The sequence below is a fragment of the Simochromis diagramma genome, unplaced genomic scaffold, assembly GCF_900408965.1.
Source record: "Simochromis diagramma unplaced genomic scaffold, fSimDia1.1 OVJJ01000618.1, whole genome shotgun sequence".
Taxonomy (NCBI): Eukaryota; Metazoa; Chordata; class Actinopteri; order Cichliformes; family Cichlidae; genus Simochromis; species Simochromis diagramma.
In genome coordinates, this window is record NW_024387423.1 from 6,839,759 (window position 1) to 6,858,682 (window position 18,924).

Consider the following 18,924-nt stretch of genomic DNA (forward strand, 5'->3'; position numbering starts at 1 on the left):
TACAGTGAGAGAGACACAAAACTCAGGTAGAGGGGATGAAGATGAGGAAAGAGGAAATATTAGTATGGAGACAATGGGAAAGGGAATGAGTGATTTCTTTTTCTTTTTTATTAGAGAAAAGGCCAATGTGCCCTTGAAAACTCCTAATACATAACAGTCCACATATTAGCTTTTATGTTTATGTATTTCCTTTAAAGGTGGGCTGCCAAGTGATTTCTAATTAGCCTCACTGAGGGAGAGTAAGGAAAAACGGAGGAAATCAATTTCCCATTTGGGGCAGGTAGACTGATCTATTGAAGGGCTAACTCCAAGGTAGACCTTATCAGAATAGGTGTGGACCATTTTTTACCCAATACACACAGGCTGAATATTATATATATGTACATAAGCAAAGAGCAGAAATCACGACAAAGGCATTTTTAATCCTTGTGACTTCAATTAACCCACATCATCGTGTCTGCCACGAATGACAAAGTTTAGAAAACTTACAAACCCTGCAGGAGGAGAACGCTGATCTAACATGTCCCAGTTAGGTGTTTTCTTTTTTTGTATTTTGCTAGATTTTGAGTTCCCATAAAATTGCTAGCACAGTGGTATGTGCTTCAGCACTTACTCATCACTGTGTTTCCTATAAATGTGAGGAGCCAGAGAGGATGCCCTCCTTCTAACTTAGCCCCGTCCGCTCTTACTGGTCTGTTCCCAAGGGCTGAGCAGGCACCACCTACCACATCATCAGTATACGCCTCCAGGGGAAGATGATTCATTAACATTTCCTTGGCATTTTATACACAAACAGCAAACTATTATAAATAAATAAATGAATAAATAAATAAAAGTACCCACAAAATGATTTTCCCCCATCATTGGTGTATAAACAGCACACAGTATTCACTTTAATTTGATTTCATGGTGTCTTTACAATTCCCCTTAAGACAAAATTTCAATCAGAGAAGCTTCCCTCCAAGGTGTTTATTAAATCAACCCTCATGATGAAGATGAACCATTGCTTAAAAGAAAATTTGCCTATGAAAAACCAGCGAGCAGCTGTGAACTATCCATGCAGCTGATACCGAATGTTTCGGCAGGAGTCAGCAGAGAACAGTTCAGTCTGGCTTTGGGTCAATTTCAAATCTGGTTTCTTTAATATTACAAAGAGCAAGGTAGCTACCTTATAAATAATAGACACATCTGTGGCAGACCAAAGGGGGTTATAAGAAAATGAAGGGAATAGAGGGTAGAGAAAAGGCAAGGAGAGTCTAATTATCTAACATTTCAAGTGAAGGAGAATAGTCACGCTGCCGACGTGCCAGGGACCATTGGATGGACAATGATGGATGGAGAAGAGCCAACAAAATGTGAGTCAGACTCTGCAGCTTCCCTGCCCGTCAGTCAAAACAGAGCAGAAGACGTTGTTACAGTTGCAACAAAAACATTGGAATCACCAGGATTACTCACGAAATGCTAACAATGCCTCCAAAACTGCAGTCAGGGTTCCTACTGCAGAAATGAAATTGGAAGTGTGGGTTGTAGAGGTGTTCCTCATTATAATGAAATTACATACACTCTGGTTGCTGAAAAACTATGTTCCTATCCTATTGTGTAAACAATTCCCAGATCACAACAACTCTCAAAGAACCTACGAAGAGGTTTTCTAGAGGTCCAAAGCCAGACACTGCTTCAAAAACATTTCTAAAGACCTTGGTGGTAACCAATCCACAGTAAGAGAACCTTCACAGACAATCCACAGTAAGACACATTGTCTACAACAAAAAGGAAAATCAAGAACACAATGCGCCTTCCTGAAAGAGGTGGAAAAAAAAGATTTCAAGGATAACAGTGACACACAGAAATCAATCTCCACAGAGATTAGATTTTCTAATCTCCACAGAGATTAGATTTCTGACTTCAGAGAGTTGTTTTATAAAGATTGCAGTAAAAGGTTAGAAGCTTAAAAACAGTTACCACATTAAATATTGTGTTTAAAGAAGTTTACAACTCTTTGCAGTCTGTGATCCAAATGTAATGAACCAAGTTGTGTTTATAATACAGCGCTCTTTCAAATACCATGTTTAAGAAGTCAATCACATATGAATGAGGTCACGACACGAGGACACCTGGACACAGATGGTAATTTAAATGCCTAAAATGCAATTAGTCTTGCCACACCCTAAAAGATGCAAAAAAACTAACCTGAGAGTCTGGGAGAGGATGATCAAGCAGCATTTACACAAACCCACACACAGTCCTGACAACAGGTCTAATTAAGCAAGTAAGTCCAAACACCAGCGGGGATGTAACAGAGGTGTGCAGCGAATTTACACCAACACATTTTGGTGCCCTTGTGATTCTTCAAGAACACGCACACCGTATTTAACAGACGACTTTGACTGCATCTGTAAGTGTTGTCTCATTTGGAACATCAGATATCATTTAATATGCAAGTCACAACAAATACTGGCATTTTCAACAGACTCTTTAGAAAAAAAACCTTTACAAGTGCCAGTGAAGAAAATACTTTCGGCTACTCCCTCGCCACGAGGGGTCGCCACAGCAGGTAGCTCCATGTCTCTGATTTGGCAGCGTTTCGCTCTCGATGCTCTTCCTGATGCAACCCCAAAGGGGATTTGTGTCTGAAGCCAGAACACTTATTAAAATGTCTATGAAGAAGAAGAACAGGGACATTTTGGAAGGACTTTCTCTTTTCTCTTGGATAGTTTATGCTGAGCAATTACGCAACATCTTTCTTACATCTTTCTCTTATCATTCCAGCAACAGAAGCTTCCAAAGGTATGGAAAAAGTCGATTATTGCTCCAGTTGCAAAGACTACAAAACCTACATCACTGAATGATTTTAGGCCTGTTGCTTTAACATCTCTAGTGATGAAATCCTTGGAAAAGCTCATCAGCATGGAGGTTCTGCTGCAGGTAGAAAAGCTTATTGATCCACTGCAATTTGCATACAGGCCTTGTAGGAGTGTTTACAATGCTGGGGTCACTTTATTAAATTTCCTATATCGCCAATTGGATGGGGCCAAAGCCCATGCTCGGCTCCTGTTTATTGACTTTTCTTCAGTTTTTAATACCATCCAGCCACATCTTTTAGCTGATAAGCTTCTTAACCAGTTTGGTTGGATTTTAGACTTTTTAACTAACAGTTTTCAGTGCGTGAGAGTAAATGGCTGTTTTTCCAATCAGCTGAATTCTTCTACTGGTTCACCACAGGGATGTTGTCCCTCTCCCTTACTATACATTTTGAATACTAATGACTGTCGTAGTACACAGGCTAACAGGCATTTCATTAAATATGTGGATGATACAGTCATTGTAAGCCTCCTTCATGGTGGAGAGTATTCCCATGGGCCTGTTATGTTTGTTTCTTGGTGTGATGAGTCATTTTTAAAGATAAACACCTTGAAATCTAAAGACATGGTCACTGAGTTCAGGAAACACAGGATGCACAGTGTACTTTGTTAATGCTACTGATAAAACTTGGGCTGTTTTTTCCTCTCTTTTTTGTGTATGTATGTGTTGTTTTATGTGTGGACATGCTCCAAATCGATTTCCAATAAAGTTACAATTGACCATTGAGTTTTAAATCTGTAGTCTAAGCAGCCAGATTTCCCTTGTAAGGAGGCATTTTTCTTTACCCTGCAGCCCAATCATATTCACTACAATCTAAAGCTATGTGGCTAATTGGTATGCTGAGTAATTCAAACAAAGGCAGCAGGAGTGACATAAACAACAAATAAACTGAAAAGAGGGTGCCAATCAGCAAAAATCAACCTCATTAATGATTACAGGTTGTTTATACATCAAGGGTAGCTTTCAATGTGCCTTTTAATTAAGTGTCTTGTTAAGACTTAAGTAGCAACAACCTGTTATCTGCTGACGTGTCAAATGTACAAGTGAAATGGCTCCTTGGCTGAGAAGTGGCCATCATGTTTTGTCTAAGGGGGCTAGCCACAAAAACACATCTAATTACCGAATCAGGGAACTCAAACTGCAAAACAAGCCCCCTTAAAACTTGTTTGTTTCACAAGGCTGACAACAGCTCCCATCCTCAGGGCCAATGGGAAACATGACATGAGGCCAGAGGCCTTGCAGCCAATGCAACCTGTGTCGGGCAGAGAGCTAGCAGCTTGGGGCAGCAAGCTAATCAGAAGGCTGTGGGAACGCATTCAATGGGGGAAAGACTCCACAGATACATACAAGCAACACATAAATGCATTGTGATATGTATCTATTACCATACAATACACTACCCCAAAAAACAAGACACTGATCACTTTTTTACCCAGTATCAGCCCTGATAGAGAGATTTTTCTCCGAGTGGCAACACCTATGGTTCAGAAGAAGACTGCAGTGCTGCAATGATGTCACAGCATAACCACAAATGAGGTGACCATTAACTATCATCATGAACTTGCATAACATCACTCAACTTCCACTGTTATATCTGCATTTGCTGATGTTAATGCGCCTATGACGGCAGGCACTGTACTGCAAATCAGGAACATAATAATTACTCCAGTTATTCAATTTTCTTGGCACTGGCATCAATGCAGTTGCTTTTCTAAGAGAAAACCAAAAGCCATTGCTGGCTTAGTACAGTTTGTTCAGAAAGAATTTCTGGGAAATAATTACCCCAACAGGACATTTGTCGGGCGCTTTCATCCTCTCTTTTTAAAATAGCATATTTACTAATCTTCCCATTGTTGTAGCGGGAATGGAAGGAAGACTTGGGGCTACTGGGTGCAGGTGGGGACAAACAGGAGGGAGAGTGGGGGGAAAAGGAAAAGAAAGTTGATGATAAAAGAAGGAATGAAGAATGAAATACTAAAAGGAAGGAAACAATCAATGATTGCAGGAAAGAAGAAAATGGTGGGAAGAAAGGCTATAGGTAGTGCTTACCTGTGGTGAGTCTGGAAAAAAAAAGGGAGGGGAAAAGAAGGAGAAGTAGTGGAGAGTGGAAGGAAGGTGACTAATTTTGTTCTACCTTCAGGATACCTCCTCCTGCTGCCGAAGTCTAGCGGCGTGGGTTGAATATCAAACACCGAAAGTGGTACTGAGCAACGGTTTGTTTGATACAGTCCCTTCTTACAAGCCAAAAAAAAAAAAAACCCACTACCCAATTATGCTTTGTAATCCTGTGAAATTCATTAAGCCACAGTTCCCAACAAATATTAACAGTTTGCTGAAGGTTTTAGTGCTTGTGTTCACGAGGGGTCTCCCAGTCGAGATTCCCCCCACCCCAACCCCATTTTTTTTGGCCCGATACTGATCCAAATCTTTTTATTTTGTGTATCTGAGCCTGATCCAATAAATATTTACCCCATGAGAATTAAACATGTATCTGCCACATGGAATTAACAGCTATAGCCTATTAAATTTGACAAAAGCTACTTAATCAAAATACCAAAGGCCCGGGTTCAAATCTACTGAGCTGATCAGCTTAAACTATTTAACGAGTAAGAAAAAAAAAGGTTAATTAAAAGATTGAAACTCATGCAATAGATCCAACTTTTTATAACATCAATTGCATGGAGGTGAGGAGGTATTTCTCACCATTTTTTGAAATACTGAAGCAAACCAAATACTGAAGCAGACCAGATCAGAACGCAAAACCAACCCAGCTTCTACGATTTGGCAGCATCGTTTTAAACAGTTAAAACAACATTTGGTGCTGTGTGCAAGCTAAGAGAAACTGCTTCCAAATCCCCCTCCCTCCCTCTCGTATATTTATCTAATGTGATAGAGGAGAAATAACTGTTTTGGTGAGCTAAGTGGTTTAGCAAATTTTGCCAATCCAAGGGTCAGAAGAAGTCAATCACCAGTGTGTCCAAATAATTTTTCACACTCCCGTGCTGTAATTTTCACTATCACACCCAGGGAAATGCTTACAGTGTAGAGCTCGACTGTTATTAAGGGAAAAAATGGCAACAAGACTACCAAGCAGAGGTGGACAAAACAGAGCATAGGCGAGTAAAAAACAATAAACAAAGAACTGGATTTAGAGCAGCTTTGTTATTGTCCATAGCAATCCAATAAAGCATCTCTTCATCGTCTCAGATATCCAACAGGACTGGCTGCCACATCTATAGACTTAACAGACTAAACAGATTCATATATTCAAACAAATATATACATCACTAATCATACTTTGATTGAAGATGATTAAAAGAAGTGTTTTAATCCAGCAAAACGCAAATGAGTTCCTGGCATTGTGATGTAGTTGTGATTATTCAATAAGATTTCGAAAAGGAGTAGCTGCCCAAAGTTTTTGCTCAATGATTGTTTAAAGTTTTTTTTTAAAAAATCTGAAAAATCTTCGTGAACCTGTATGCAAATAGACAACTTCACGGCAAAATATGCAAAGATGGAAGAAAAAAAAAAAAAAAAAAAAACCACACACACACACTGTCAAAATGCAGTGAGATCTCAATAAAAACTACAATATGCGAGAGTGCAGAGGTTATACAGAACCATAATGAGAAACATGGCACACTGACACAAAGAGCTGAAAGTTACAGTGTCAACGGAGCTATATCCACCCGCCATATTGCGCGGCACAGACTGAACAGTGAAGCTGCATGAAGTGCACCTCTCATTACTTCTTCTGTGCAAACACATTGCTGCTACTAAGAGGAGAGGTTATTAACCACTTCCAGCATGAAGGGTAAGTAATGAAGGCAATACCAGTGGGAGATCTTCAGTGTACTGTGATCCAACAATGAATTGGCCTACTGTAAAGCTTTGATTACACTGGTTTGCATCTATGAGTCCGCTGTGGTCCCATTGGGTGTGGGCAATTTAAATTTCGTCATCAGATGGTGAGCGTGAGGGTCCTGCCTGTTTATTCCTCCACCCCGTACGGACTTGTCTGTGGAGCATTAGCATTACATATGCTCATATGCACCTCAGGCAGTAGGCTGCAGGCGGACTTCAAAGGAGTATAACAGGAATTCGTACTTGGTCGTCAGGTCTCCAGCCTAATAGGATATAATCAAGGCTTAACTAGTTAACATAGGTGTAATACTGTTAGCTAAACAACTAAAGGTTTCGGATTATATGAATGTAGCCTCTCAATCATGTAGGTCATAGTAGTATTGAGGGCTTGTTGGTTTGTGACGACACTCACCTCCCATCCAAGATGCTTCTTCAGCTCTAAATCCTGGGAGGTGGTCCTGAAGGTCGTATAAACCAATCTTAATTATGCGAGTCATTACATGACCGAAGGTGTGAAACAAGGCACTGGTGATTATCATCACAGGGGCCATGGTCTGAAATGCTTGTGAGAAATTGCCTTGGAAATTGCCATCAAATGAGCTCTTCAGGTCACATGACTCTAGGTGTGAGTGGGGGCTAAATCGCCTGGGAGGAGCTCTCAAGGCCGCACTGTAGGTGGTATCGCGGGCCGCTACGTCTTTTGTACAATGGTCGTTCAAAGTCGATGTAGATGGCCTACTTTACTCCTCTTTCAAAGCGTCAAGTCTTCTCAGTCCAAAATGTGAAAATGAGCTTCATCAAAAGAATGTCCTTTCTCCTTTAAGTGCAAATGTACAGCAGTGTCGTCCTGCTGAGCTGCCTCTTTTATGTAACATAGGAGCTAGCTCTCCCGAAGAAAAGCTTGCTACTAGATGAAACATTTTTCACCAAAAAGAAGAAGTCCAGTTGCTTTCATTTCAAGCCCTCAAGAGTATCAAATGATAACATTTACTTGGTTCTTTTACTCTTTTTCTACTAATAATAACTCTTTCAACCTGTTTTTCAATCGGGACAGTATGCTAATATGACACATTCAAAGTGTTTTTCTGGTTTTTGGAATATTTGGTACCCAAAGAGAAATTTTAGCCAGCACAAAGGGGAAAATACCACCTGCCAGTTTCAGTAATTTACTGAAGCAGAATAAACAGTTGTTTGTTTGGTCTAAAATATCTAGAAATGCACAGATTCACTGCCTTTACGGTGCGTGATTCGATCCCGCTCACTATCAAGTCAACCCCCAGATGATGAGTTGAGTCCGGTTAGCTGGTGGATTTGCAATACACCAGTGAAAACCCTGTGATAGTCGCTCTGTACTAAAATACCTCTGCTTTGTAATATTGCTGATATCACAACAAAAGAGTCGGGCCAATGCACATCATTAACATGCTATTTGAGTGCCTCTACTGCACAAAATGCCAAGAGAATAAGTGCCCGCAGTTCCACACATTTCTCTCAATACATTTTGTCAATGATGCAAGGAAAGCGTGTGTGCAAGGACACTGGAAGATAGGAGGGCTGGGGTTCAGCCAAGGTCATTTCTTTTTTCTTTTCCCATTTTTCCTCTCTCTTTTTTTTTTTTTAATCTGAGGCCGATTCTGCTGTGCGTGCTCAATTACTCTTTATCTCATTCCTCACTCATTTTGGTCACATTTGCTGCCACTGACTGTCCTGTAACTACAGCTCTATACTGGCACCTGTTGATGAAAGCATAGCATAGCATATACATGCGCGCACACACAGACACACGGGAAGGGAGGGGGGGAGAAAAAAAAAAAAAAAAAAAAGAGTCACGTAGCTGCCAATCCTGCCCATTGTTCATTTCGAGATAGATTCGAGGAGTAATTCTAATCTGAGGGGCCTCCAGCAGGCAATGAGTCAGTGTAAGATGATTTAGGTGTACACAGACACACACACAGATCACAAAAACACAAGGCACACACACCAATCTATCCACATATGCAGACCTTGGAAGCAAAATGTATTGAGGGTGGCTGATTTGAGGTGAAGAGAGTACACGCTTCTCAGCTCAGTCTGTGAAGGCCCAAATCTCCAGCTTTATCTCAGAGAGTATTGGTTAACTGATATGTATCAGAGTCTCATTATAATGGTCAGAGATAAGGCTGCATTGAAATAAAAGGTATAGGTCTGAAGCAAACGCTGTAAAAGTCATCAAAAATTGATAAAAATGTTCAGATTTTGGACAGCGTTACCCATGTGCCTCTAGAGTACAAGAGTCTACAGCATAACAGTGTGCGTCTGAATGAGTGTGTGTTGCCTCTGTCCACTTACAGAAAAAGAAAAAAAGAGCAAGGTACAGATTAATGGAGCACTGATTGAAAGTAGCGATGGAGCAATGCGATACTCATATCGCATATCGGTCTGACACAGACTCAAATGGCTGTATCGTGCATCTGTGACAGCTGGCTGATGCACGAGGCCAATCCATTCAGTTAATTTCCTTTATTCCATAGCTGTGTTCACACATACACTGCAGCTCTGAAATGTTCTTGACATTAGCTTGCAGAGCTATATGTGGGGAAAAAACTGCTCAATCTGGGCAACTACAACCACATCATAAGAAAATTTCCAAGCCTCTTTCTCAGTGAAGAATGCAGCTTATTAAGATCACTATCCGATTGGCTCATACACAATTAAAGCATCACCAACTCAAGTGTGAGCAACTACCTCTGAGTCATTATCCAAGCTACTGCTCTGCAGCAAAGTTACTTTATTTGCAGAAACATTCAGCGTGGTTAAAAATCTCTGATACAGGCAGATGGCCTGGGTATCAGTGAGTAGCGCTGCCTATTGTTTGTCAGTACAATAGCAGCAGACGTTACATTGACAGAATTCGTTTTTTAATTCAATATGCATTTGTGACCTGATATGACTCAGATACTCTGTTATAACACAGTAGTACCACATAAATGTCTCCAGGAGTAAGTTACAATGTCTGATTCATTCTTCAACAAAACTCTGTTGTTCTGCTGCTTCTACAGTTGGTCGAGGTAAACCGCCCCAGCATCAGCACAGATGAAACACTAACAATTGCTACAGGGGCGACGAGACAGAGAGAAAAGGGTGGCCTGACTGGTCGCGCGTGTGTGTAGACTAGAGCTGGGCGATAGAACGATAACGATATGTATCGCGATATAACTTTTACTCGATAGAGAAATTAAGCTATCGCGATAGACCTCGCCGCTCTTGTCCCCTAAAAAAAAAAAAAAAAAAAAAAAAAAAGGTCAGCCAATCCAAATTAAGTAGCGCAGAGCCGAACCAATCACAGCCGCAGCGTCACGTCGCGTGACTTGTTACGTACAGCACAAGTGCCAAGCCGCACGTGTGTTTGTTTGGGAAGCAGCCAGCGGGTAATGGAGCCAACGCGTAATGGAGGAAATGAGTGTGCCGACTAGAAAAATCAACCGAGCGTGACCGAAGAGAAAACAGATGATGGTTCCAATGCCGGAGAGATTGTCGAACAGAAGAGCCATAGAAGTTCCGTAGTGTGAAGGTATTTCGGCTATTTCAAGTCTGACAAAAAACAGAGTAGCGTGCACTGTAAATTGTGCCGAAAGTAAGTCTGGAAATACAATAAACTGGTGCATGTGTCACACTGTGCGCCACGTTATTGTTTCGGTGAAATGAATTTCTACAATACTGTTAATTCTACTCTCTGCAGTGTTTAAATGCGTACATACACACACAGTTACTGTCCCTCCACACATACGACTCGGTTCTGCTTCTATGCCCCAGCTTTGTTTACTTTTTCCCACCGAGGCTTCTAGACTTCTGATTGGCCAACATTTCGGCACGGTTAGGAATCTAGCGCCACCTGCTGCTTTGGCATGTTCATAGCAGCGTTTTCCTTCATTTCTGCCTTTATGTGTGGACGGGATTATTTTTTAAAACGAAAACGGAAAATCTCCGTTTTCAAAAATACCCGTGTACGTGTGGACGTAGCCTCAGTCTCTGACTGGAAGCGCTAATTCGTCATTCGGCTTTTGTCAGACTAAAGTAACTGTTAAAACTGTTTGAAAAGCTCAGCTATACAACAAGGAGAGATTGAGAATTTCCTTTTAGTTCTCAGTTTATTTGATATTGACAAAAGTTAGTCAGTTTTGTCTGTTCTTCTGTAAAACAAACTAAGATTTATTTTTAGAATTAATATTTTGTTTCTAAGTGGAATTGACAATTTAGTAGTCTGTTTTGTTTGTTCTATTTTGAAACTTAAACGCTTTAGCGGCTGCCTTTTGTGTAGTTTGCAATATTTGCCTTTATTTATCTGAAAAAGTCTCATGTTCCTTAAGTACATCTACCCTGTTGAACTTATTATGGGAAATAAATATTTAAATAAAAACAAGCTGCTGATTATTTCACATTTTACTTGTGAGCAACGGCACATTTAAATCTTACAAATATAGTTATTTGGCTTATATCGTGATAGATATCGTTATCGTCTGAAATGAAAAAAACATATCGTGATATGAAAAAAATCTCATATCGCCCAGCTCTAGTGTAGACATTTCAAGCTTGAGTGTGAGACCAAAATGATCAAATGTACAGGCATTAAATCCGCTTTTCAATTTTATTCCTAAATGTGTAGTAGCATAAGTGCGTAGCATAAACTTTCTGTCAGCTTGGAGAGCGGAGATGGGAGCGCTGTGTAGCTACAGAACTGTCTGCTTTATGATGTGCTGTTGCCGTTTAAGAGGTCGAAAGCACGGAGAACATGAATGAATCCCATTTCCATCTCCGTTTTTGAATTTTGTTCCATACTGACAGAAAACCTGAAGCCTGTCACCTTTTACAGCTGGATCAAAATCCCCACTGAGCAGAGTTCTATTGTAGCTCTGTAAATTTCCCAGAGTTCACGGCAAGACGCTACTCGCTGAAGCCCTTGTTAAGTTAAAGGGAATGACAGATGGAAAATCCAGCGCTTCCAGTGTTTATAACACAACAAGCCATCACCGACACACACACACCGACACACAGAGAGAGAGAGAGAGTGAGCTGCTCCTGACACTAACAACCTTAAGCCACCATTGGCGCTTGCATATGCCGCTGAATTTTTGACTATTGCTCGTTAGCAGCTGAAGCCTCACAGACCAGGATTTCTCCCTTTCCTCTGTTCTCAGGAGCACCTCACGTTCCTCCCACCCCTCAGTCTGATGCAGTGGGGGTTTTTTTGTGCTAACAAGGAGAGAGTAACAATAAGGTGTGATAGGGGAAGGGCAGAAGTCAGAGGGCATGACACTCTTTGATAACAATGCTGACAGAAAGCAGCAGGGGAAAGGAAAACATGTGCGGATAAAGACCAAATCAAAACCCGTGCACGTTCGCACCGCCCACCTGTAACGCCAGAAGCTAGAGCGCTCCATCCTTGGACTGCGCATCAACCCTTGGCACTGACAGGGTAGGACACCCAGCACCTAGTTAGCTTAGTTAGAAGTCAGCATTGACCTTAACATGACGCCGGAGGATATCTTACGCAAACTTTCAAGAAAACAGACATTCAGTTCGTTCTTGATACAAGTTTACTGTGACATCATCTCAGAAAATCAGTTACAAGAAGCCAAAAAACAAAAAATATAAATATGAATAATAATTATAATAACAACCTTGAATTTACTTTATTTAGTCAAATTTGGTGCCCTCTTTTCATTTCAGCACACAGTGATTCCATTGTGAACTTATTGGCATGTTAGATTCTCTCATAATTTGTACCCTCTGCTGTCACTTCAGTCTGCGGCTGTCACCGTGTGCGTGTGAAGGGGCGGAAAAAGGCAGCAAGCGCGGCAACAGAAGAGACGGGGAGAAAAAGACGAGAGCGTTACTTGAGTTGATGACAGCCTGTTAGCATGCAAACAAAGGCGTCCCAGCAAGCGGTTATTCTTCTAAAACCAAACACGGCATGCACCGACTGACTCCACATCACGGGCGAAGCCGGTCCTAGAACGGCGGCAACGCTGCAGATGAGTTAAAGCTAAATCAGCCAGCAACACAGGACCTGTGTCACCCCTTCAGCTCTGAGGGAGATGAGCACCCCCAGGAGTCTGGTCACAATCTCTTCCCCCGACCCCACCTCCATGCTGTTAGATAAGCTAACATACGTGGCGCGATAAGGGTCAATTTTAATGAGATTTCCACAGAAATCTACAAAGTAGTTCCCCCCCAAAATTCAAAAACTTTCTGTTCACCCTTGTAAAATTTTAAAAACAAATTAGTTTGATGCAATATCTGATATAACATTTGGCTCACACGTCAGTCATGCCAAAATAAATTAATGACAAACAACAACACCTTTTGTCCTGCCAAAAACAATATACGTTTTCCACGGAAATGTTTCAAGTCAATGTTTTCACAGCCATCTGGTATATCAACTCAAGAACACTGTGTTAATTAAAAACTTAATCATCCAAATTTGCAATTCATAATGTCACGCACCAGAATTTAAATGACAAAGCAGCTCTTATCTACAGTGGAGTTTCAAAATTTCACAATAAGCAAATACCACAGCTCCCATGTTGCTGAAGATTTCTTAATATCATCTTGTCATAAATTGAGCGGCCGCAGTCACCGGAGACACCATCATTTTACGGTTTTACTTGCGCTCGGTGCTTAACGGGTATTTATTTCACACTCTGTCGTGATGTGATAAGTGTGCGCGCGTTTTTACAGCTGCAGGAGAAGATCGATGGAACAAACAGAAAGCAGGCACACTGCTTTTAGTTACCTTCATCAAAGTCAGCATCATCCTCTGTGTGCTGGGGGAAAGGGAAGCAGTTGGTGATCTCAAGTCGGTCGTCGACTACCAGGCCCAGCAGGACGCCCTGAACCACCTCACTGCCCTGGCCCTCTTCTTGGTAGTGCTTGATAATCTTCAGCACCACCTGTGAAAAGGGAAAAAAAGAGCAACATTAGTGCTGCAGTAGAAAAGGAGGCAGAAAGGGAGGTTGATGATTCTTTATCCTGCTTTCAGTGGCATTTACTGGAAATTGATTTCATTTTCTGAATTGATAATATTTTATCCATCTTGTCGTTTATAGCATTTATGTAATTTCTTGCTATTGTTTGATTTATGGTACCAAATACAGTTGCGTCCCCGCTCGTCATGTTGATTTGAGCTCATTAGTGTGAGTTGAGGATTTTCTGTGTGAGATGTTGTTTAAAAGTCACATGGATGTCTTCCTCTGTTCTTTGGCACATTATTTTTTAATCACAGTACAAACACACTGAACAATTTTCTTATTTTCAAATAGAGAATAATGTCTAACCTCTAGTGTACAGAAAAGTGGTTTGATTTAGTAAAAGAATGCAAATAAAGACAAAGATAAAGGCCTGTGATTTACGCCTAGGAAATGTGAAAATAGGAACTTCCGGTTAAAGACTTTATGTTGTTATGATTGTAACATGTAGTTAATATACTTTAGGTTGATTGTACAACTCTAGTCACTTTGTGGCTGAGAATATTGTCCCAGCAGAGCACATATGACACATTTCCCATCAGTTCCCCACCAAGAACAACCAACACAAGGCTTCTGATTTCACCAACACCCAAAGTGATATCAAGAGAAAAACCAAACAAAAACCACCCAAAAACAATGAGACTTCATGCATCACTAGAGTTTTCTCTGCTTATATACACAAACTAAAGTGTTAGCATTACTCATTACGCAAAAGAATTACAACAACGTAAATATGAATAGTAACCCGAGGTTTAACAGCTCTGAAACAGACACCAAATTTGTGCTGTAAATGTCCACGGTCTTGTGTCTTTTCCTTGGAAAAGGTTAAAAACAGGTGCAGCAGTGTTTAGCATGAAGCATGCTAATCTGCAAATTAGTCATATGCTCATGTTACCAATTCTCCATAGTTCTCCATGTGAAACTGCTGCACCTGGCTAGCACGCTAATCGCGCTTATTGTTTTCAAAATTCAATACATTAAGAGTGAGCAGGAAACACTTCAGTATTAAAGCAATCATTTTTGCTCTTCGTGATTTTTTATTATGCACATTTTGCTGTGGAGACTCCAAACACACACTAAACGATAACACCGAAGATAAATCCTGCTCTATAATGAGTGTCACACATACATCCAGACAGCCGTGTGCACCCTGCAGCTCAAAGAATAATGATCTAGGGCCTGTATTCAGTTGTGATGGATCACAAGGATGAAATGGATGTGTAGATGTGACATAAATAATATTACACTGCTCTGGAAACAGTTCCATTTTTTTGGTAGAAACAAGTGGTTGTCGTCTGCTTGTGTAACTTTCGAGGTGCTGATGCTTGATATGGTTAAGCACCCCGTAGCTATTACCCACCTTCCCTCTGGAAAAACTATTACAAGTTGAAAAATCATGTTGTTGCACTGACAGGTGCACAGCTCAGGTTCAATACAGTTTTAACTGGGTGGTGACGGGCACAGCTACTCGTTATCAGCCCGGTCTGTAGTTCTCCTGATAGAGAGACAGAGAAGTCTACTTTTTTGGGGGTGGGATGAGGGGTGAATTTGCATGACATTGGCTCATTACTCTGGTGGGAGGAGCCTAAAACCCTGATCATATCAACAATTCATACTAATCCCCTAATGAAGCTACAATATTGCGAAACTGGGAGTTAAAAACAAAAAAATTAATACAGCAAAGCATCAGGAAATTCTGTGTGACAATGCATGATACTGACACAGGGACACTAAATACTGACATTTAATGTAAAAACTCAAAATACTCTGAGAGTACTATGAAAAAGAGGGCTTGTCTCATGCACCACTATCCTGAGATACCAGTAATAAGTGACATATTTTGATATCAACAGGCTTTCTGGTGATTCCTAGCGCTATGTGAAATTGTGTAGTAAAACAGGTTTGAGGGGGAAAATATAACTCCTCTAATACTAAAACATTTCTAAACAAATTCTGGTAAATTTATAAGAGCTCTCCCAATAGACAGCTGAGCTTAGGTCTGTTGCCTCAGAGCAGTCTTCTTATTGTCCCTGCGCCTATGTGGGTTTCCTCTGGTGCTTTAGTCTCCTCCCACACTCCACAGATATGCGTGTTAAGTTAATTAATGATTCTAAATCCAATGTAACCCAATAATCAACTTGCAACCAGTCTAGGGACCCCCACATCACAACAAAAACACCACTTACTTTGGTAACAGATTGCATAATGAAGCATTCTGCACTCTTCACTGGCCACTAAGCTCTTACATAAAAACCACAAAATTGTCAAAAAATAACCATTGTTATGTTAGGAGAAATTCTGGGACAAGTTACTAAGGCAATCACTGACTGTGGTTGAGTGCTGGAGCCCGCTGTGGTAAGCACCACCTGCAGGCTCAAACACTGGTGCATCACTGATCTTGAGTGTGTACAAAAGGGCAGTTAGTATTCAGTGCAGCTTAGCAATTTACACTGGAGAGCGAAGAGGCGGCACACATAAAATTTTCAAGAAAAATGCCATCCTTGTACAGTGGGAGGGTATATTTGGACTCGTACTCCGATATCCCACATAATCGTGCTTCATCTGGACAGAGTGTCCATGCATCATCGTATGCATTTAATTTTTAATGCCAGATAAAAATGGGCCGATGGGACAAAGCCTCCGAATGATTCAGGAGTGGGTTTAAGCTCTAATGCTGTGATACTGACACCAAGGACGGCGGAGGAAAAACTATCGCACATGCACAATACAAACATGTGGCAGGCATACTGACAAGCAAAAAAAAATAAATAAAAAACTGAAAAGCAATGGCAGAGAGCAGAGAATAAGGCAAAGCGTCTAAATGAACAGGAACAGGACAAAAAGCTGAAAAGCGCTGTGTGGAGGGGGAGAGCATAAATCACGCTGATAACAGTGTGGGCAGGTCACAGCCAGAGGCATTAATAATACACACATACACATTCACACATAGGAGCAGGGTGGCAGTCCTAAAGCCATGCTCACAACAAAAGAGCCAACACCACCAGAAGGGAGCCCTCGCTGGTCTCGGGCAGCTGCTCGTACGCGCGCAAACATACACATACACATGCGTGCTTGTCCGGGGAGATGATTTATTTCAATAGAGCGCTGGCTCTGTCATGCAACAAGTAAAAAGAGCTAGAGGCGGGAGAAGAAAAACCAAATGGGTTGGAGTGGAGAGAAAAACAAATCTCATTCCCTGCCTGCCTGCCTTGGCATTTTTGACTGAGAGGGCAGGAAGGTCTGAGCAATAGGTCGGTGAAGAGAGACACGGGTGGAAAGGGAGGGGAGAAACAGTAAAATAACTGAGTGGGAGCACGATGGAGGGGAGCAAGGTGGCGGAGCTGGGTAGCGAGGAAATGCAATAGTGCAAATGTGAAACGGAGAAACAGGTGGATGAAGGAACAGATGACAAAAAGAAAGCAGTGGGGCAGTAGGTGAGGTGTAGCAAAGAGAGCGAGGAAGAATAAGAAGGAATCCGGCAGGGGAGAGGAGAGCTACAGTCGAAGTCTCCAGGAACAGTGGCATTGGCTGCTTTACCCTGTCCCCGGTCCCCTTTGAGCTTTGGCTCCTTTTTCCACCAGCAAATAGCTTTTCTAGTCTCCCTCCATCATTGAGAGCAGATAGCAACGGATACACAATGCTTTCAGCTATCTAGCTCTTGGCGATCTGCTCATCGCACACTTAAACAGCATCTGTCTGGAAAAGGGAGGAGGCGAGAGATGGACAGTCGGCCAAAAACAACTCCAACAAGGTCAAACAAATAGGGCTAAACACGATGGGGGTTTAAAAAAAGAAAGAAAGAAAAAAAAAAGGGGGGGAAAAAAGAAATCCTGAATCCACAGAAATGCTTTAAAGACAGGAAGCAAAGAGGCATCTGCACTACAAGAAAAGGAAGGAAGGAAGCCTGGAGGTTTCAGTGGATTTGTAGTACTGGCTTCCTGGTGCTCAGTAAATGCCATCAGGTATTGTAAGCAAAGCCTGGAAAGCTTAACGTCTGTGCAAACCTGCATGCCCACAAAGACATGCCAACTCTCCCTCCAGTACCATCCCTCCCTACTACTCACGCTCTCTCAGACACACACACACACAAACTCACGTATAATTTTATTGATCCAGTACACCGGCAGCTAACCCAGTGATCTCACCTCATGTGGAGAGGCCCAAGATTGATATGTGGACAGTGCATTATAAATCAACAAGCTTAAAATTGAATTGTGCAAAATCAATTGCGGTCTAAATCCCCTGTTGGCTGCCTTTAATTCTTATCATAAATCTTCTGCCTCGCTCACACAAAGGGGCTTATATTCCTGCCACAACGGGGCTCAAGTTATGAGAAAGTACAGCAAGAGAGACGATCGCGTAATGAGGTTTTTTTTTTTTACCCTTATTTTCTTTTTTGCGTTGCTGAAGTGTGAACGGACTCTAAACTCAACGCCGGCTGCAAAATATTTGACAGAGAAAACACTTGTGTGGCAGGAGTCGTCTGTTGGGTTAAGCCACGGATGAAGACCACGGCAGATTCCCACTTCATCTGCCAGCTTTCGCCTGCTGGCGTGGTGAGATCTTTCTCAAACATGTTTGATTTTGCTAGGCCAAGTCTGGCGTGTAATGTGAAGTAGTCCAAGACTGATGTATAGCAGCCACTGACTCTGGCAACAACCGATGGGAGCAGCTGTAGCAATGTGGGGAGACAAATAATCCAAAAAATTAACTAAAAGGAAAGTACAGAGGTCAGAGCAATACAGCTAATTTATAGTGAGGATATTTATGCATATCATGTGTCCTGTCTGCTGCACAGTCTATCAAGATAGCAGCCTGGTCTAAACCAGTGCAGTTTCATGGTTGAGACACCTCATCTGAAACCATAATACACCTTAGTCATTTTTAATTAATTTTTTTTAAATCTAATTTAAGATCAAAGCCTAGCCATTAATTCCCTTGACATGTAGTATTTTCATTGCTAGGAGAATAATCTGCCATGATTGAGGAATTCACAGCATATCCAGCAAAACATATGATTAACTGCTTATCCAGGGTTTCCCCACAGAGGTCCCGCCCCAATAATATCTGGCTGTCTACCCATTTCACCTTTTTTTTTTTTTTTTTTTTTTTTTCCTGCCCAAAAGAATGACGCAATCCACTAGCAATTTCCTAATGAGCAATTTCCTCAGTCTTATTTTGAAAGTTCAGTTGC

At 41.4% G+C, this 18,924-nt stretch overlaps 1 protein-coding gene across 1 annotated transcript in view; it reads right to left on the reverse strand.

The window, feature by feature from the left end:
- The window catches only part of LOC120722285 (eukaryotic translation initiation factor 3 subunit H), a 59,761-nt gene that overhangs the window by 37,790 nt on the left and 3,047 nt on the right, over nucleotides 1-18,924 (reverse strand). Inside the window, exon 2 of the mRNA XM_040013214.1 lies at nucleotides 13,499-13,655. Coding sequence (XP_039869148.1) covers nucleotides 13,499-13,655 — 157 coding nt within the window. The remainder of the gene's footprint in view (nucleotides 1-13,498; nucleotides 13,656-18,924) is intronic.